Raw genomic sequence first — 21,446 nt, 5'->3', positions numbered from 1 at the left:
CAGGACACGCCTCCACACGCCTCACAGGACACGCCTCCACACGCCTCACAGGACACGCCTCCACACGCCTCACAGGACACGCCTCCACACGTCTCACAGGACACGCCTCCACACGCCTCACGGGACACGCCTCCACACGCCTCACAGGACACGCCTCACAGGACACACCTCACAGGACACGCCTCCACACGCCTCACAGGACACGCCTCCACACGCCTCACAGGACACGCCTCACGGGACACGCCTCCACACGCCTCACAGGACACGCCTCCACACGCCTCACAGGACACGCCTCACAGGACACGCCTCCACACGCCTCCACACGCCTCACAGGACACGCCTCCACACGCCTCACAGGACACGCCTCCTCACGCCTCACAGGACACGCCTCCACACGCCTCACAGGACACGCCTCCACACGCCTCACAGGACACGCCTCCACACGCCTCACAGGACACGCCTCACAGGACACGCCTCACAGGACACACCTCACAGGACACGCCTCCACACACCTCACAGGACACGCCTCCACACGCCTCACAGGACACGCCTCCACACGCCTCACAGGACACGCCTCCACACGCCTCACAGGACACGCCTCCACACGCCTCACGGGACACGCCTCCCCCCCTCACAGGACACGCCTCCACACGCCTCACAGGACACGCCTCCACACGCCTAACAGGACACGCCTCCACACGCCTCACAGGACACGCCTCACAGGACACGCCTCACAGGACACGCCTCACAGGACACGCCTCACAGGACACGCCTCCACACGCCTCACAGGACACGCCCACCACACGCCTCACAGGACACGCTCTCACAGGACACGCCTCCACACGCCTCACAGGACACGCCTCCACACGCCTCACCCTCACCATGTAAACACAAACATGTTGTCACATGTCAAATGTTAGCAGTTAGCGGCTAGCACAGAGGTTTATGATGGACGTTTACTGACAAACATCTGACCTGCTGTGACTGAATCCTCGTGTTTAATGATCCTGATCCACAAGAGCTGCAGGTGTTTCTCCTTTACTCAAACCTGGCACAATCACTTCATTAACACGTCATTAACAGTTTATTAACACTTTATTAACACTTTATTAACAGTATATTAACAGTTTATTAAACATGGTTAACGTTAACAGTTCAGCAGGTCCGGGTATTGGAGAACACGTGAAAGTACCAGGATGTAACTACAAACATTGACTCACAAAAAAGTTTAAGTCATGTATAAAATTTATTAAAGTATTTAATTCGAATATATTACAAATCTTCACATCTGATTGTTCCCAAGTTCCATAAAGTAATAAAAAAGTTGTGCAAAGTTTGACTTAGATCCGTCAGTCGGCTTTGACTCGAATAAATTACAATTTACACTTTATTTTAAAGCTTCAGAACCCAAGGATTATTCTCCACCAGAACCTCCCTCTGGAACGTCTGAGCCCGTTCTTCTCCAGCCTGTGTTCTTTCAGGACAAAAGGTTCAAGTTTAGGCAGAACTTGGTGAAGCGTCGGCGTTGGAGACAGAAAACAGAGGTTAGAATGAAACGCCGTGGCCGAAAGACCTGAGGTTTGTTTGGAGAAGAATCAGTCAGAGTCACAGCGAACCTTTCATGGGCAGAACCAAGAACGGGTTCAATAAAACATCACGTCTATGAACGAGCTGAAGAGAAAAGCACGAGCGATGACCTGGAGAAGTGCAGAAGCTTCGTGACCTGAACATCACTGAAGATCCGTGGATGAACCTGAAGAGCAGTGTGTGACAGACAGCCCTGAGATCCTTCACTTCTGGAGGACTTTTGTAAGGAAGAAAGGGGGTAACGTTCCTCAAACTAGAACTGAAAGAGTCTTGGCTGTTAGAAAACGGGGATGTGTTCCTGCCACGTCGGGGTGTTTGAGGTTTTAAAGTCACTTTTGAAAATGTAGAAGGTGAAAATAAAACCTGATAAAGTTGATAAATAAAGTTGTAGATACAGACGACATCTCAGGGAACACATGGCCACAGTCGAAGGGAAGAAGAACAAAACACTTTAAAGGTGCGAAAAACAAAATGGAAAATCAAAGGCACAAAATCAGCCGTCTGGGAGTATTTATCTCTCAAAGGAGTCTTGGTCAGGGCAGACTCAGACTCAGGCTCAGGCTCAGACTCAGACTCAGACTCAGACTCAGACTCAGACTGTTGGATAAATACTTCCACACAGCTGATTTTGTGCCTTGTTATCCTCTGCCTCTCGGGATCCTGGAGATCCTGGAGATCCTGGAGAGACCAGATCACGACGCCAGGGCGAGCGCTGCATTCAGACCAATGGCAAAGAGAAGAAGAAAGCCCTTGGTCCTCCTGGAGCTGACATTGCTGTAATGCCGCCCCCTGGTGGCCAGAGGCGACTCCAATGATCACTTTACACAAGCCTGGCTCCAAAGCTGTGACCCATGTGACAACACTGGGGTAAGAGTCATGTGACTGAGATATGATTTACAGGGGAAACTCATGCATTTCTGTTCTTCAACTTAAAACTGAAACACATGATGGACTCATTACGTGCAAAGTGAGATCAGTTCAGCCTTTATTCGTTATAATGTGGATTATTATGGCTCAGCTTGTAAAAAATTAAAAAATCTTATATAGAATTAGAATATTTTGAAAATGGACTGTGAGCCATAATCATATAAAAGCTTAACACATGTCACTTTGCACGTCATGAGTCTATACCATACATTAGTTTCACATTTTCAGTTGAATTGCAGAAATTAATGAATTTTCGAACGATATAAATGACTCAGACCTGTTGAAATGATTTCCGGGAGAGGCCGGAGGGAAAACGCTCATTCACAACTTTGTGCTCAGCAAGAGTGACTCCTCCTGAGGTGAACACAGGGAAGTGTCTCCTCCTGAGGTGAACACAGGGAAGTGTCTCCTCCTGAGGTGAACACAGGGAAGTGTCTCCTCCTGACCACAGGGAAGTGTCTCCTCCTGAGGTGAACACAGGGAAGTGTCTCCTCCTGAGGTGAACACAGGGAAGTGTCTCCTCCTGAGGTGAGGTGACCACAGGGAAGTGTCTCCTCCTGAGGTGAACACAGGGAAGTGTCTCCTCCTGAGGTGAACACAGGGAAGTGTCTCCTCCTGAGGTGAACACAGGGAAGTGTCTCCTCCTGAGGTGAACACAGGGAAGTGTCTCCTCCTGAGGTGAACACAGGGAAGTGTCTCCTCCTGAGGTGAACACAGGGAAGTGACTCCTCCTGAGGTGAACACAGGGAAGTGTCTCCTCCTGAGGTGAACACAGGGAAGTGTCTCCTCCTGAGGTGACCACAGGGAAGTGTCTCCTCCTGAGGTGAACACAGGGAAGTGTCTCCTCCTGAGGTGACCACAGGGAAGTGTCTCCTCCTGAGGTGAACACAGGGAAGTGTCTCCTCCTGAGGTGACCACAGGGAAGTGTCTCCTCCTGAGGTGACCACAGGGAAGTGTCTCCTCCTGACCACAGGGAAGTGTCTCCTCCTGAGGTGAACACAGGGAAGTGACTCCTCCTGAGGTGACCACAGGGAAGTGACTCCTCCTGAGGTGAACACAGGGAAGTGTCTCCTCCTGAGGTGAACACAGGGAAGTGACTCCTCCTGAGGTGACCACAGGGAAGTGACTCCTCCTGAGGTGACCACAGGGAAGTGTCTCCTCCTGAGGTGACCACAGGGAAGTGACTCCTCCTGAGGTGAACACAGGGAAGTGTCTCCTCCTGAGGTGAACACAGGGAAGTGACTCCTCCTGAGGTGACCACAGGGAAGTGTCTCCTCCTGACCACAGGGAAGTGTCTCCTCCTGAGGTGAACACAGGGAAGTGACTCCTCCTGAGGTGACCACAGGGAAGTGTCTCCTCCTGAGGTGACCACAGGGAAGTGACTCCTCCTGAGGTGAACACAGGGAAGTGTCTCCTCCTGAGGTGAACACAGGGAAGTGACTCCTCCTGAGGTGACCACAGGGAAGTGTCTCCTCCTGAGGTGAAGTGTCTCCTCCTGAGGTGAACACAGGGAAGTGTCTCCTCCTGACCACAGGGAAGTGTCTCCTCCTGACCACAGGGAAGTGTCTCCTCCTGAGGTGAACACAGGGAAGTGACTCCTCCTGAGGTGAACACAGGGAAGTGTCTCCTCCTGACCACAGGGAAGTGTCTCCTCCTGAGGTGAACACAGGGAAGTGACTCCTCCTGAGGTGACCACAGGGAAGTGTCTCCTCCTGAGGTGAACACAGGGAAGTGTCTCCTCCTGACCACAGGGAAGTGTCTCCTCCTGAGGTGAACACAGGGAAGTGTCTCCTCCTGAGGTGACCACAGGGAAGTGTCTCCTCCTGAGGTGAAGTGTCTCCTCCTGAGGTGAACACAGGGAAGTGTCTCCTCCTGACCACAGGGAAGTGTCTCCTCCTGAGGTGAACACAGGGAAGTGTCTCCTCCTGACCACAGGGAAGTGTCTCCTCCTGAGGTGAACACAGGGAAGTGTCTCCTCCTGAGGTGAACACAGGGAAGTGTCTCCTCCTGAGGTGAACACAGGGAAGTGTCTCCTCCTGAGGTGAACACAGGGAAGTGTCTCCTCCTGAGGTGACCACAGGGAAGTGACTGAGAGTCCAGAGTCCAGAGAAAAGCAGTAACTCCATCGACCGGTCAGCCACATAAAGCTGCAGAGACATGAGGAGGAGCAGAGTGGTTCCACAGCCCATAAACACTTCACTAACCAATGCTAACGTTAGCTTCATGTGGCTAACTTCGAGTTTTACTGGTGTGTGCTAAATATGTTTGGTCTGCCAGAAGCATCTGAAAACGACTGATTCCCCTCCACCTCGTTAGGCCCCGCCCCCTCTGTATCCATGTGACTGTGTGGTCTGTGACATCACGCCTGTCGCCTTCATCACCGGTCACACACATCCTTACGGTCCCGGTCCCGGCTCGGCCCCGGCTCGGCCCACGGTCCCGGTCGGCTCCTGTGCGTCTTCAGGCCGTGTATTTGGGGATGCAGCCGCTGATGTCGATGAGCTCGGGCCAGCCGTCGTATTTGTTCGTCCCTCGGTCGTTCGTTAATTTCTGAAAGAAAATATACAAAACAACATTTCTGTCACTTATGGTTAACTTCACTCATCGCTGTATTTATTCACTTAAAGGGGGGTATTCTGCAAAATACTTTCCATCCTGTTATTCTGTCACTCCCTCATTAAAAACATGGCTGAAGTGTTGCCTTGGCACATTCACGTATTTCTGAGTAATCTGTAAAAACTCTGATGGCGGCCATTTTAGGGATAGGTTTGCCTGAGTCCTCCTAGGAACGCCCCCACCTCCTGGAGACGCCTCCGAGCTTTGGTCACCAGCCGAGTAACCAACCACTGCTCCTCAGCAGAACCCCCTCCCCACTGATGCCACAGACAGCGTGTGGAGGGGGCGTGTCTAAAGGCTCAGAGGTTCTTAAAGAGACAGAGGCCTATTTCAAGACATTCACTACAGCCATTTTGAGAGAGACATTTTATACAAGGCAGTTATTCTAATTTACTGCATTTACAGACCAACAGAAGGTTTGACATCATTGTAGTGAGATATAGACTGGTGCTATGGGACTGACAAAAGCAGAACACCCCCTCTTTAAAGCAGAACACCCCCTCTTTAAAGCAGAACACCCCCTCTTTAAAGCAGAACACCCCCTCTTTAAAGCAGAACACCCCCTCTTTAAAGCAGAACACCCCCTCTTTAAAGCAGAACACCCCCTCTTTAAAGCAGAACACCCCCTCTTTAAAGCAGAACACCCCCTCTTTAAAGCAGAACACCCCCTCTTTAAAGCAGAACACCCCCTCTTTAAAGCAGAACACCCCCTCTTTAAAGCAGAACACCCCCTCTTTAAAGCAGAACACCCCCTCTTTAAAGCAGAACACCCCCTCTTTAAAGCAGAACACCCTCTCTTTAACACATTGAGTGCCAACAATCCAGACCATTCTTCATGATATTTGTATCAGCACATCAGCTGTGGCTCGTTTGGAAGGTGAGACTCTAAACAGTTTAGTTCTACGTCCCCCAGTTCCTGAGAAATCTAAGCTAAACAGAGGCTACATTTGATCAAAATCACTGATTTTTTTTCTAGATTCTGAGTTATTAAGTTTAAGTTTAAGGTATAATGGTTTTGTATCGCCCAATATCACAACAGAAGTGGCCTCACAGCTGCACCGAACATTAAGGCAATAAAACAGAGCAATAAATATGACAATTAAAAGTTCAGGTGAATCCAGGCAAATATAATGTCCAATTAGTGTTTTATCAAACTCTCTCCTCTCTGGACAGACACTAACGTTATGTGAAGAGGCAAATGCCTAAATATATTAGTTTAATTTATTCATTCATTCACCTCAGACATAGACACAGTCATAGTAGACATTGAATAAAACAAAAACAGAAATAACACAACAATACCAACATCACAATACATTTCACAGAACGATCATTCCAGACTAAGACAGGACAAGACAAACAAACAAACACAAAGACAAACAAGTCCGTGACATATTTTTCATAAATTCCATATTGTTTTTTACATTATATTTACATTATTACATTATATTTACATTATATTTTGTATTTTACAGTGGCTCTGTTCATCCTTATACACATGTTCATCTTGTTTGGAGTGTTTATTGATTGTTTTATATGAATTTATCTTAAGATTGTTGATCTAAATGTGTGGGAGTTTGGGATGGTCGTCCTGGGGCAGCTGGTTTTAAAACCCACACCCGTCCCACTAACACTTCAAAGAGAACCACTGAATCAACATGATAAGACATTAGTGACAATGTGCACATGAGGAAATTCACAATGTTAGTACATCAGTGGTTCGTGCACATCAGTCCCATAACATCCCACTTTTTGTCATGTGAATTTATTTTATTTTTGTTTATTGCTATAATCTTTTCGATTGTAAACTGTTGATGTATTTTCTTAAGTGTGTTAGACAAAGATCTGCCTTGGATCTACACTTAAGGCGAGACACTGCAGGTGAATAGGGGAAAAATTATATAATATATATATCTTTTCATATAAGAACAAGGTGTTTTATGCCTAAAAATGCCCCAAATTTCACATCTTTTCGGCGACGAAATCTGAATAATGAACAGAGCTACATTCAAATGTATGGTTTGATTTTATTGATGAATGAGTTGCCAAGACTTTCTCAGAGCGGATTCAGGATTTCTTGTTTAGTTTTAAAATAAGCTGTTTTTTCGTGGAAAAATGTGTAAAAAATGTAATTGAATTTTTTAAATTCAAAACTCAATAAATGGGGCTTAAGAGATTAAATAATAAAAAATCCCTCTGAAAAAATCTTCCAGATATTGTTCAGTCCAAGGCTGGAAAATGTGAAGTCTTTGGGTCCGACTGACGTGGACATAGTGTCACCACAATGACAGAAACATGTGTTTGGAGAAAAAGGCCCTTGAAATTGTGTTCTCCCATATAAGTCTATGGGGGAACATTGAATCAGTGCAATATTTAAACATGTTATTGTGAAGATTAGGCATGTTTTCTGTTTCCGGGTGAAACTTTGTATGTTCAGAGACAGATTTGGCCCAAAACCTGAAAACTGAAAACATTGAGTTTTGCCTGTAGTGTCTCCCCTTAAAAATAAGAATTTTACCAACTAGAACAATTGTGTTGGTTAAGTCTGTTGGACTGTTTTCTAGAACCCCCAATGTTATGTTAATGGGACAGATGTTAATTTCAATTTTGAATTCGAGTAACATCCAAAACGTAGCTACGTATGGGCACAAATAAAATGAGTGCATTGAATCTTCCTCTTCAACCTCTTCAACACGTTTTGAAACACTGTGTTCTCAGAGTGAAGACTTTAACAGGATGTTTCTCAGCCGTTCTTTCAAAACTCAGAGAAATGTTCAAATCTCCAGAGAGCGAGAGAAGTGTCGGGTTTACAGCTGTTCGTTACGCAACACCACGACCCCTCGGACAAAAAAAGAAAAGAATAATATATGAAATGTCCAGATGTGACTTTTCACAAGTCTTTGATCGATTTATTTCCCTTCTGTTCATCCCAGATCTACAAACATCACACATGAGGAGCATTAGAGAGTCCGCTCTGCATCAGGAGCTCAGCTGTGACCACACACATGAGGAGCAAACAGACCATCTCAGCTTTACTCTCAGTGAAATGATCCTCAGCTTCACGTCTGCGAGGCCTTAAACCGCGCACTGGGACTGAATCAGAGGCAAATAAATGTCCCCGTCGTCTGTGCAATAATGAAACATCACACTGTGTTTACGCAGAGCAGCTCCAAGTGCAACAAGTGCCTTAGCTGCACCAACAATACTTTTCCTTTGCACAACAGACCTTGTAGTGAAACACGACCATATTAGTCCAGTGCTCCGGTCTCTGCACTGGCTTCCTGTCACTCAGAGAATAGACTTTAAAACAGCTCTGCTTGTTACAAGTCTTTTCATGGTTTAGCTCCAAAGTCCATCTGTGACATGTTACAGCCGTATGAACCATCTCAGCTCTGAGACCTTCAGGGAGGGGCCTCCTGGTGGTTCCAGAGTCAGGACTAAACACGGTGAGGCTGCGTTTCAGTTTCATGCAGCTAAAATCTGGAACAGTCTTCATGAGGATGTGAGACAGGCCTCAACTCTGACAATGTTCAAATCCAGGCTGAAAACTGTTCTTTTTACCGATGCATATGACTGAAAGTATTTTATCTGCACTCTGGACTTTTACTGTAATTGATTAATTTTATGTTGACGTCCAGAGGAGAAAGAGCGACAAAAACAGAGGTTAGGCAACTTTGTGTTAACGAGCAAGAAAAATAGTGCTCAAGACAGAGCGAATCTAAACAAGACTTAAAAATGCAGATAACTGAAAGTATTTTATCTGCACTCTCGCCTCTTACTGTAATTGATTAATTCTATGTTGATGTTTTATTGATTGTATTTGTTTTCTTATATTTATGCAACTGTGAAGCACTTTGAATGGCCTTGTGTATGAATTGTGCTCTACAAATAAACTTGCCTTGCCTAGTGAAGTTACTGAGCCCTGACGTGATTTTAAACTCCACATGTAACATCACGAGGACACGGTTAGAAGCTGATTCTGCAGAACATGAACTTTACCTTTTCGAAGGAGCTCTGGACGTCGGCTCCTTTCCCTCCCACGAAGATCCAGTTGTCTCTGAATCCGACCGTCTTGATCAAGGAGCTGCCCATGTCCAGGATCAGCTTCCGGGCCTCCTCGTTCAACCTGGAGTCACCAGAACATGTGTGGAAAACGGAATCAAAATGGATAAAGTTTCATCATATTGTTCAACCTAAAACCCTGAACCCAAGTCTGTTCAAATAAATGTTCTATTTTTAATATGATTTCATTGTGAGGCGGATTAATACCAGTATAGTTCGGTGTCCGCACAGTAAAGTGAAGATATTACTGCGCTGGTGCCGAACTACTCCTGGTATTATTACGCCTTACAATATAGTCCCCCCTTTTATCCACTTAGAAAATCCACATGTTTAATTGTGTGTAATTATACTTTGTACTTTGTACTACTTTGCATCATAGAAGGGGGCGTGGCCTCGCCGAGGGGGAAAATAGAATATTTTGGGAAACACAATTTTTCGCTCTTTTTAGCATTTTCTGGTGGAATATGAACTTATTTATCACATAAATAAAGTCAGGTGTAAATCAGGCCCATATGGATGTTTTCTCATAGCGAGCGCTAGCTAACCGTTAGCATTAGCACGATGCATTCTCCGTTTTATGGGCTGTTGAACCACTTTGCTCCTCCCCATGTCTTTGTATCTTTATTTAGTAGAAACTATATTTAGGGCTGTGCAATTAATCAAAATTCGATTACGATTTCGATTACAACAGTAAACGATTACAAAATTTGCATAATCGCAAAAAATCGATTATTTTTTACTTTTTTTTTTTTTTACATTTTTTTTTCTAATTTTTAATTTTGGGATTTTTGTCACTTTTTTGATGGATTTTTGTGACTTTTTTTGCTGGATTTTTGTCACTTTTTTGATGGATTTTTGTCACTTTTTTAATGGATTTTTGTGACTTTTTTTGATGGATTTTTGTCATTTTTTTGCTGGATTTTTGTCATTTTTCTGCTGGATTTTTGTCACTTTTTTGATGGATTTTTGTCACTTTTTTGATGGATTTTTGTCACTTTTTTTGATGGATTTTTGTCTTTTTTTTGCTGGATTTTTGACATTTTTTTGATGGATTTTTGTCACTTTTTTAATGGATTTTTGTCACTTTTTTGATGGATTTTTGTCACTTTTTTGATGGATTTTTGTCACTTTTTTGATGGATTTTTGTCATTTTTTTGCTGGATTTTTGTCACTTTTTTGATGGATTTTTGTCTTTTTTTGATGGATTTTTGTCACTTTTTTGCTGGATTTTTGTCTTTTTTTGCTGGATTTTTGTCACTTTTTTGCTGGATTTTTGTCATTTTTCTGCTGGATTTTTGTCTTTTTTTTGCTGGATTTTTGTCACTTTTTTGATGTATTTTTGAAATTTTTTTGCTGGATTTTTGTCACTTTTTGGATGGATTTTTGTCACTTTTTTGATGGATTTTTGACATTTTTTTGCTGGATTTTTGTCATTTTTTTGCTGGATTTTTGTCACTTTTTTTTGCTGGATTTTTGTCATTTTTCTGCTGGTTTTTTGTCTATTTTTGCTGGATTTTTGTCACTTTTTTGCTGGATTTTTGTCATTTTTTGATGGATTTTTGTCACTTTTTTGATGGATTTTTGTCACTTTTTTGATGGATTTTTGTCACTTTTTTGATGGATTTTTGTCACTTTTTTAATGGATTTTTGTCATTTTTTTTGCTGGATTTTTGTCATTTTTTTAATGGATTTTTGTCACTTTTTGGATGGATTTTTGTCACTTTTTTAATGGATTTTTGTCACTTTTTGGATGGATTTTTGTCATTTTTTTAATGGATTTTTGTCACTTTTTGGATGGATTTTTGTCACTTTTTTAATGGATTTTTGTCACTCTTTTGATGAATCTTTTTAAAGGCAACAAATAATCGTTTGAATAATCGTGATTTCAATTATGACCAAAATAATCGTGATTATTATTTTTTCAATAATCGAGCAGCCCTAACTATATTCATAATTCACCGTTTGTTAAAGTCGTTTTTGAATAATACGAATTGTTTTCCCCGTTAACTGTTTTCAAACATGACCATATATGGACGATTCCGGAGGTGCGTCTGTGTCTACAGCCTTTGAGAGCCGCCATTTTAGATCCTGTCAAATAAAATCCCATGGACACTTGTAATGTTGCAGCTCGGCTTTACCTGGTGCTGATTCCAGTGGTTTGTGGAGCAAATAAAACATAAAAAACAGTGTTTACTTTGAGGCGGGTTCGTCGTACGAGGCCATGAGGACGATGGAGCCCGTTTCTATGGTTTTGAGGAAGTCGATCAGAGGTTTCACTTCTGCAACTCAAGAAGAAAAGAACTGGTTCCTCAGCCTCAGCTTTAACCATGGTATAATAATGTGGTGTGTTTACTCACCCCCCGCCCACATGTCGTAGTGCCCCGAGTTTACAAGCTCTCCAGTCTTTCCTGATCAAATGGAATCGTGTTTTCAGATTAACGTCACCTTTTATTTCAGATTATTGTTGCTGGAACTGACCGTTCATTACGGCCACGTTGATTCCCACTCCGGCATTTCTCCTGGCGCTTCCAAGAACTCTGAGAAACACAAGAGCCACAGACGGGACGGTTTTTGTCATTTTTTTAATGGATTTTTGTCACTTTTTTAATGGATTTTTGTCACTTTTTTAATGGATTTTTGTCACTTTTTTTGATGGATTTTTGTCACTTTTTAATGGATTTTTGTCACTTTTTTTGATGGATTTTTGTCATTTTTTTAATGGATTTTTGTCACTTTTTTAATGGATTTTTGTCACTTTTTTTGATGGATTTTTGTCACTTTTTAATGGATTTTTGTCACTTTTTTTGATGGATTTTTGTCATTTTTTTAATGGATTTTTGTCACTTTTTTAATGGATTTTTGTCACTTTTTTAATGGATTTTTGTCACTTTTTTAATGGATTTTTGTCACTTTTTTAATGGATTTTTGTCACTTTTTTTGATGGATTTTTGTCACTTTTTAATGGATTTTTGTCACTTTTTTTGATGGATTTTTGTCATTTTTTTAATGGATTTTTGTCACTTTTTTAATGGATTTTTGTCACTTTTTTAATGGATTTTTGTCACTTTTTTAATGGATTTTTGTCACTTTTTTTGATGGATTTTTGTCATTTTTTTAATGGATTTTTGTCACTTTTTTAATGGATTTTTGTCACTTTTTTTGATGGATTTTTGTCACTTTTTTAATGGATTTTTGTCACTTTTTTTGATGGATTTTTGTCATTTTTTTAATGGATTTTTGTCACTTTTTTAATGGATTTTTGTCACTTTTTTAATGGATTTTTGTCACTTTTTTAATGGATTTTTGTCACTTTTTTTGATGGATTTTTGTCATTTTTTTAATGGATTTTTGTCACTTTTTTAATGGATTTTTGTCACTTTTTTAATGGATTTTTGTCACTTTTTTTGATGGATTTTTGTCACTTTTTTAATGGATTTTTGTCACTTTTTTTGATGGATTTTTGTCACTTTTTTAATGGATTTTTGTCACTTTTTTGATGGATTTTTGTCTTTTTTTGCTGGATTTTTGTCACTTTTTTGATGAATCTTTTTAAAGGCAACAAATAATCGTTTGAATAATCGTGATTTCAATTATGACCAAAATAATCGTGACTTTTTTGATGGATTTTTGTCACTTTTTGATGGATTTTGGTCATTTTTTTGCTGGATTTTTGTCATTTTTTTGCTGGATTTTTGTCTTTTTTTGATGGATTTTTGTCACTTTTTTAATGGATTTTTGTCACTTTTTTGATGGATTTTTTGTCTTTTTTTTTGATGGATTCTTGTCATTTTTTTGATGAATTTTTGTCACTTTTTTAATGGATTTTTGTCATTATTTGATGGATTTTTGTCACTTTTTTAATGGATTTTTGAGCCACAGACGGGACGGTTTTCCTCATTATCACGTCACATATTCAACATTACAGGTACTTTCTGTTGAAGTATAAGAACGCTTCATCCAGATTTATAGATTGTAACTGTGATACTGAACGTTGTGTCATGCTGTCAATAACAACCTGCTTTTATATCTCTGATTGTCAATCCGAGAGCAGGATTTCAGAGGCAGTTGTGGTGAACAGGTCTGAGCTCAGTCTGCACATCAGGACATTAAAGGGATGTTTCAGGATGTTTGACACAGGGCCTCATCTCCTAGTTTCCATTTCCTCATTTTTTTTGTAATTCATGCAGTTCTTATATTTGAAGAGTTTTGTGGCGCTAGGCTAATGCAAGGCTAGTGCATGTCTATGGTATCAGCTAGCCTGCATTAAAAACAGTGTGAGGCAAATCACTGATAACACCAGACTAACCATATAAACGTCTGTGTCCATAGAGTCATTTAAAAGACCTTATATTTGAGCAGCATCAGCTTCGTGGTTGTATAAGCTACGCGGCGGCGGAGTGATCTGCTAGAAAATAGTCCCTCAAAATGCGATCCTTCATGTGATGCAGGTCAGTTATATTCCAAACATGACTCTATGGACACAGACATGTATATGGTTAGTCTGGTGTTATCAGTGATTTGCCTCAGGTGCTCTGTGGAGCGGGTCACGCTGTTTTTAATGCAGGCTAGCTGATACCATAGACATGCACTAGCCTCGCATTAGCCTAGCGCCACGAAACTCTTCAAACATAAGAACTGCATGAATTACACACAAAAAATATCTCCATAAATCAGCAACACTCTGGATAACTAATGAGGCCCTATGTCAAAAATCCTGAAACATCCCTTTAATGCTTAATTTAATGCTTTTTATTTTATTTTTTTCTGTTTGGGGTCTGGTGTTGCTGTGACTGACTTGTACATGTAGATGAAATGTGCCGTACAAACAAACTTGCCTTGCCTAGGACATGGCTGGAACATGTAGGGGGAGGAAAATACTGAATTTTAACAGTTTTAAACTCCATATAATCCCTTTAAGTTTAGCACACTTTTATAAACGTTAATAAACTCGAAGGCTTTCGTTCTCTTGGAATATCTTGGCGCGCAGAGAGAAAGTATTTCCAGTGGACGGCAGCAGCTTATGTGTGTTTTTTATTGTCCTTTATACATTTAGTTGATGTGTATGAAGGTTCATTTGTGTTTTTATCATCAGTGTTTTTTATACACTGAATTTATGCAACGGAATTTTTTGCATCTGTATTTCAGCACCATATTTAAAAACATTCTGTGTAATTTTTTTCGCTGCTGAAAAAAAAAATTCAGTGAAAAAAAAAATTCAGCGTATTTTGTTTTTCACTGCTTTAAAAAAAAATCTTGAAAAAAAAAAAAAATTCTGTGAAAAAGAGTGAATGAATGAATGACTGTTCTCACATACACAGTTGAGCTTTGGATCATTTAGTTTTGTTAAATGTTTTAGGAGAAACAACAGCTCAATGTCCGATGCTAACTGTTTCATGTAAACCAATGGACGCCGCTAGGCTAGGCTAACCCACTGAAATGAGTGAGCGCTAAGCTAACACGCAAATTCGTACGTTTCTATAAAAAACGCTGCTCCTTTCAGCCTGGTACAGCACCAGTGATCAGATCCTACGCTTCCACAATGAATGCATTTAGTTTTACTATTTTATTCTGGGTTTAAGTGAGGACTTTTAACTCTAGTTTGACGTTTGGACGCAGCCAGTTTCCTCCTTGGCTCTGGGAGCTCACAATCTGATTGGCTCATCAGCTGTTTTTCGCAGCTTTTTTACAGCAGCGAAAAAAATACGCTGATTTTTTTTTTTTCACTGATTTATTTTTTTCACTATTTTTTTTTTCAGCAGCAAAAAAAATTACACAGATTTTTTTTTTTTTCACTGATTTTTTTTTTTCACTTTTTTTTTTTTTCACTATTTTTTTTTTCAGCAGCAAAAAAAAATACACAGATTTTTTTTTTTTCACTGATTTTTTTTTTTCACTTTTTTTTTTTTCACTTTTTTTTTTTTCAGCAGCAAAAAAAAATTACACAGATTTTTTTTTTTTTCACAGATTTTTTTTTTTTCACTTTTTTTTTTCACTATTTTTTTTTTCAGCAGCAAAAAAAATTACAGATTTTTTTTTTTTTCACAGATTTTTTTTTTTTTCACTTTTTTTTTTCACTATTTTTTTTTTCAGCAGCAAAAAAAAATTACACAGATTTTTTTTTTTTTTCACTTTTTTTTTCACTATTTTTTTTTTCAGCAGCAAAAAAAAATTACACAGATTTTTTTTTTTTTTCACTGATTTTTTTTTCATCAGCGAAAAAAATTAAACAGAATTTTTTCAAATATGGTGGTGAAATACAGATGCAAAAAATTCAGTTGCATAAATTCATTGTATAAAAAACACTGATAATAAAAACACAAATGAACCTTCATAGATGCGGCTTGTATTCAGGCGCGCTCACTAGTACAAACATCTCTTTGTGAGTCTGTGTGAACCGGAAAACCATGAATCCATCACTAAAATGGTTGTCAGCTGTTTCCATGATTGAATATGATGGATCAGTCTCTCTTATTGCTGCTCTGAGCTGGTTCTCCTCACACGCTTTAGTCCTGGTTCAGACTCACAGCTCGTTCCTGAAGCAGATCTTTGGCGGGACGACGTTGGCGGCTCCGCTCTGGATGAAGAAGCTGAAGTGGTTTTCGGGGCAGGTCGTCGTCGGACACGGACTCACTGAGAAAGACAAACAAATCTCATTTACTAAAAGGAACAACAAAAACTAAAGCAACAGTTTAAGCTCATTACCAGGTTTGCCTTTTCTCTTCAACGTCTCTGAGGCTGAGGATCTTTCTGTCGCGGCTGCAAAAACAAGTTCATGTTTACAGCATTTTCTCATGGATGATAATAATAATAATAATAATAATAATAACAATAATAATAACAATAATAATAATAGAAATAGAAATAGAAATAGAAATAGAAATAGAAATAATAAAAATAAAAATAAAAAAATAAATTAAAAAATTAAAATAAAAATAAATAAAAAAATAAATAAAAATAGAAATAAAAAAAATAAAAAAATAAAAAAATAAAAATGAAAATGAAAATAAAAATAAAAATAATGAAAATAGAAATAGAAATACAAATACAAAAAAAAAAAAAAAATGAAAAAAAAAAAAAATGAAAAAAAAATAAAATAAAAAAATAAAATGAAAAAATAAATAAATAAAATAAAATAAATAATAATAATAATTAAAGCCGCAAGCGGCATTTAGAGGCCCTCGCGAGCAGCGTTGGCCGGTTGGCGCACGCCGTCGCACGCCACCGCAACAACCGGGGGGCGCTGCCGCGCCCTACATGGTTATGCCGTCCCTGCCACCCTCGGTTGAGTTTATAAAAGAGCAAAGGCAAGAAATGCCTTTGATCACGCGATATTTCCCAAAATGGCCGATTTTGTGTGGGTTGCCTAGCAACCACGTAATGTACTTTTTTGTTCGGACAGTCACGACGAACGTGTGTACCAATTTTGGTTTGGCTACGCCAAACTTTATTTCGGGTCGTTGCCATGGCAACGCGGTGGGAAAATGGGCGTGGCCATAATTTACTTTTTGATCGTGGTCACGTGACGGATGTGTGTGCCAAATTTTATTTGTCTACGACAAAGTTTACTTTTTTTCCCCATTCATTTTTATTCGGTGCTCTGCAGGGGGCGCTATTGCGCCCATTTTCAAAATTCCCATATCAAAACATCCGGGGCCGACGACTCGACCAACGATTCAAATTTCACTAAAATCGGCCAAAGTATGTGCGAGTTATGACTCTTCGAAGGTGACGGCGAACGCCAAAAACGAACGCCAAATTCATGGCGTTGCCATGACAAAACCGGAAATCCTATTAGAAAGTTTTTAACAACTTTTAATGCCCCACATGTGTAGATGATCTGGAGCGACCGAGGGGTCGCTGCGTTCAACGCCCTAGGACGAGTTCGTTCAAATGCGAGGGCACGAAAAGGCGCCTTCGGCGCCAGGTCGCTCTTCTGGCCAAGATGGCCGCCATACTGTTGGTTGCCTAGCAACCGCGTAATATGTTTTTTTTCTCGGCTTCATGTGACCAATCACTGTGCCGAATTTCTTTCGTCTACGACGAACTAAAATTTTCGGGGTTTTCGGGATTTTGGGGGGTCTGGCCATAGGCCGCAATGTTAACGTGGTTTTTCCAGGGGGCGCTGACGCGCCATTTTTTTGAATTTTTGAATTTTGGAGATGTGAAGTTTTTTGTTTTCACCAAATTGAATTTTGGGCAAAAATTCTGGACTTTTCGTCGGTGGGAAAGTGGATTTCCTCGGGGAGAGGAAAAATAATAATAATAATAATAATAATAAGAATAAGAAAAACCCTTACAATAACAATATAGCGCCGCCTGCGGCGGCCCATATTTATATCGTCGGAAAGGTCTCACGTCCAGTAACCCACCCGTAAGGTTCATTGTCAAATACGAGCGCGTTGCGCTCGTATTTTACCTCTTCTTTGTCAATATTTCTTAATGCGTTTTTTTTTCAGATTTTTGTGCGAGCAACAACAAATATGCCGCTTTCGCGGCAAACACCTATATCATTGGATAGGCCTTAATGCCCTGAGTCACTATAGTAGTGTTTTGGGCACTGGGGAGTGGCCATGGTCGATGACGAGCGCGTTGCGCTCGTCATCGACTACTTTCTTGTCAATGTTGCGCCATGCCTGGATTTTTCACCTTTTTTCATGCGAGCAGTTACAAATGTGCCGCTTTCGCGGCACACGCCTATTTCACCGGACAGGGCGTGGTGCCGGGGTCCCCCCATTACTGTCTAATGCATGGGGAGCGCTCCGCGCTCTGTTTCTTGAGCGCTGCGCGCTCTTTTCGGGACGTGCGCTATGCGCACGTCTTTCTTCAGTGCGCTCCGCGCACTGCCGTACAATTACAATAGGCCCGAGCCCTGCCAGGCCGCTCGGGCCTAATAATAATAATAATAATAATAATAATAGTGTAAAATGGACAAAATAAAAAGTGAGACGTGTTTTGGACCAGACTGTTTGTATAATTGATGAATGGAGACCTGAAACACGTGCGACGCTTTGCTGTGACTTTAACGCCTTAATCACAGAAACACTTGTGCATCGTTTGCCGTTCTCGGTGTAAATCTAACTTTATTGAAAAAGTGTGGACATTTTCTGACCAGGTGGGACAGGGCTGTGCAGGACAACCGGAGGAGAGACACGGTGAAACTCAGAACATTTCAATATCGTTCAAAAGATCATTTATTTCTGTAATTCAACTTAAAGCAGAGCTAAGTAACTCATGCCCCTAGAGGCCATAAGCGCCGCTGCAGGTGTCGTAGCAAGTTGCGTTTTTTAATTGTCTTAATTGTTTTAATTGCCTACGCTGACAGAAAAGACAAAGGGACAGAGGGAGATTGTTCATCCAGCTACACGACGGAGATCATTTTTTTCACTCAAACTTGGCTGTAAATACTGTTTAAGTGGCGCTAACTCGCAGTTAGCTTTATCCGTTAGCCTGTTAGCTTCTTCTTGTGTTTGCATTAGTGTGTATTGGTGACTCCGGGTCGGAGCAGGGAAAGCTGCATGTGTGGTATTCTGGCCAGAGACACCAGGGGGCGATGAAAGACCCTCCAATCGTCCCATAAACTAAATATTACTGCGAAAAGGATTTATGAAGGTAAACAAGTTACTGAGTGCTGCTTTAATGTGTGAAACTATGATATAGATCCATGCCATGCACAGTGACATATGGCCTTTGTTTGTTATAATGTTGATGATTATGATAATTACAGTCCATTTTCAAAACAATATTAGGAGATTTTTCATTTGGGTTTTTTACAAGATGAGCCATAATAATCCAAATGAAAACAAATAAAGGCTGTACATATCTCACTTATAATGAGTCTAGCATGTATTAGTTCACTGTTTAAGTGGAATAACAATATTCTAATTGCCTAATAGCCTGACGTAGCGGTGATAAACAAAGGCCGACATAGAAAATCAATCCTGCTCTTTTATTGATGTTACTGTACCGGAAAGACAAAGGGCCAGTGAACAATACAAGGAACGCAGCCGTGCAGAGCCAACGCCCTCTACCTGTTCACCTGTTACCTGTTCACCTGTTCACCTGTTCACCTGTTCACCTGTTCACCTGTTCACCTGTTCACCTGTTACCTGTTCACCTGTTCACCTGTTCACCTGTTACCTGTTCACCTGTTCATCTGTCTCTGCCACGGCGTCAAGAAGGATCATGTGCTGAGAGACCGGGCACTGTGTTCACTGGGCAGGAGGTTTCTGTGTGTTTCTGTGTGTTTCTGTTTGTTTCTGTTTGTTTCAGTTTGTTTCAGTTTGTTTCTGTTTGAAATATTCAAACGACCTGGACCTAAAGTGGACACAGTTACAGTAATAGTGTAGCCTGATGGAAAACCCCGTCTGATGTCGGTCACTGTGTCATTATTTAGTAAAAACACAAACTGTCTGTTATTATTTCGACCTTACAGAGCGACAAACAGCCTCACAAAACCTGTGGAAGCTTTAAGACCAACTCTGCCCCTGGTCTACACTTTCTGATTAGTTTTTTGTTTCTTCATTTTGGGGGGTTTAGTCTGTACAGTCTCAGGCTGGGAAACATCTGCACTGATCCAGCTCAATAATAAACGTCAGGTTTACGGCCGTTTCTTGGACGAGACAAAGGGAGATGTTTGTGTTAAATGATGCTGAGAAGCGTTTGTTATAGTTTGAGCTGAGATTTGTGTAAAAGGTCCTTGAATCAGCTGCATGTGTTTATTCTATTATGAAAATTCAGTCATTTTTCGTATCGTGCAGCCCCAGTACAGTCCAATGTTTTTCCCAGTGGTTGTCCTGTATAATTTGATCTCCTCTTATGCATCACCGCAGTGACCTTTGAACCTGGATCTTCTAATCACTGTGTTTTCAGACTCACCGCTGAAGAAGTCGCCGTATTTTTGGATGAGAAAAGTGGAGAACGTGGCCACGGTCAGCGCCGCCGCGATAAACCTCCAATATCCTGCAGAGAAAGAGTCAAATGTGAGAAATCTGAGCGAGACGGCGCAGTAAAGTGAAGATTACTGTGCGGATGCCAAACTACTCCTGGTGTTATTACGCCTTACAATATAGTTCCCCCTTTTATCCGCTTAGAAAATCCACATTGTTTAATTGTGTGTAATTATACTTTGTAGTGTAACACTTCACGTAACCATATTTAAATAGGGAAAACGTGGAAGAGCTTGGTAGCTTCTATCTTGACCTGTTTTGGAGCTATAGAGGAGAGAGGGAGGGGCTAAATGCTAACGCCGTCTGCGCTGTGTTTACGTGACTGAAGATCAGACAGGTCCTAAAGAACTCGTCACAGCTCAGGTAAGAACATATCTCAGTGTGGAGAAACGCTGGCCTGTTCCTTTAAAGTTATCGTTGCTGAGTTCCTCTAACTCACTTCATGTTTTCAGACATTCTCAATGAGCATCTCACTGTTTCCCGCCTCAGCAGCGATGGCTGTCAGAGGCTCAACAACCCAAACAGGGTAAAAAAATCAACGTTTTATTTTGCCTTTGCCTCAGGACGTCATGACAGTGTGAAAACCCGACACTGAACCCACAGATTTGCACAGATTTGTCCTTTTAACCTCTTAACTCCCGCCTGAACCGAGAGCATTTTCTCCAGTTCAGCTTTACCCAAATCCTGTAGGCCAGTGTAACGCCTCATCTGAAAGACCTACAAAACTAAATGGATCTTTTTCCTCACGGCAGATTTTTTTTCATCACTTTTTTTGTCGGGCAGTCGTCTCATTTTCGTCACTTTTTTGTAAATTTTTTGTAAATTTTTTGTAAATTTTTTGTAAATTTTTTGTAAATTTTTTGTAAATTTTTTGTAAATTTTTTGTAAATTTTTTGTAAATTTTTTGTAAATTTTTTGTAAATTTTTTGTAAATTTTTCCAAAAAAATTCGTCACTTTTTTGTCACTTTTTTGTAAATTTTTCCTAAATTTTTCCTAATTTTTTTGTCAATTTTTTGTCAATTTTTTGTCAAATTTTTGTCACTTTTTCCTAAATTTTTCGTCTCATTTTTGTCAATTTTTTGTCAAATTTTTGTCAATTTTTTGTCACTTTTTCCAAAAAAATTCGTCAATTTTTTGTCAATTTTTTGTGACTTTTTTGCCACTTTTTCCTAAATTTTTTGTCACTTTTTTGTCACTTTTTTGTCAATTTTTTGTCACTTTTTCCTAAATTTTTTGTCAATTTTTTGTCACTTTCTCCAAAAAAATTCGTCACTTTTTTGTCAAATTTTTGTGACTTTTTTGCCACT

The 21,446-nt window shown here is 40.6% G+C and overlaps 1 protein-coding gene across 1 annotated transcript in view; it reads right to left on the bottom strand.

Annotated features, from left to right (window-relative positions):
* Positions 1-4,974: 4,974 nt before the first annotated feature.
* LOC306965102 (uncharacterized protein) overlaps positions 4,975-21,446 on the bottom strand; it is a gene marked incomplete at its 3' end in the record, with an annotated part of 40,571 nt that continues 24,099 nt past the window's right edge. The window contains exons 9-15 of the mRNA XM_079559346.1: positions 20,068-20,151; positions 15,717-15,822; positions 11,671-11,729; positions 11,550-11,600; positions 11,387-11,471; positions 9,130-9,256; positions 4,975-5,064 (exon numbers count right to left, since the gene is read on the bottom strand). Of these exons, the coding sequence (XP_079415472.1) occupies positions 4,975-5,064; positions 9,130-9,256; positions 11,387-11,471; positions 11,550-11,600; positions 11,671-11,729; positions 15,717-15,822; positions 20,068-20,151 (602 nt within the window). The remainder of the gene's footprint in view (positions 5,065-9,129; positions 9,257-11,386; positions 11,472-11,549; positions 11,601-11,670; positions 11,730-15,716; positions 15,823-20,067; positions 20,152-21,446) is intronic.

This window comes from Gobius niger (genome assembly GCF_951799975.1).
Source record: "Gobius niger genome assembly, chromosome: 7".
Taxonomy (NCBI): Eukaryota; Metazoa; Chordata; class Actinopteri; order Gobiiformes; family Gobiidae; genus Gobius; species Gobius niger.
The sequence above is the reverse complement of the archived record's forward strand: the minus strand, read 5'-3'. Positions and strand labels throughout refer to the sequence as shown.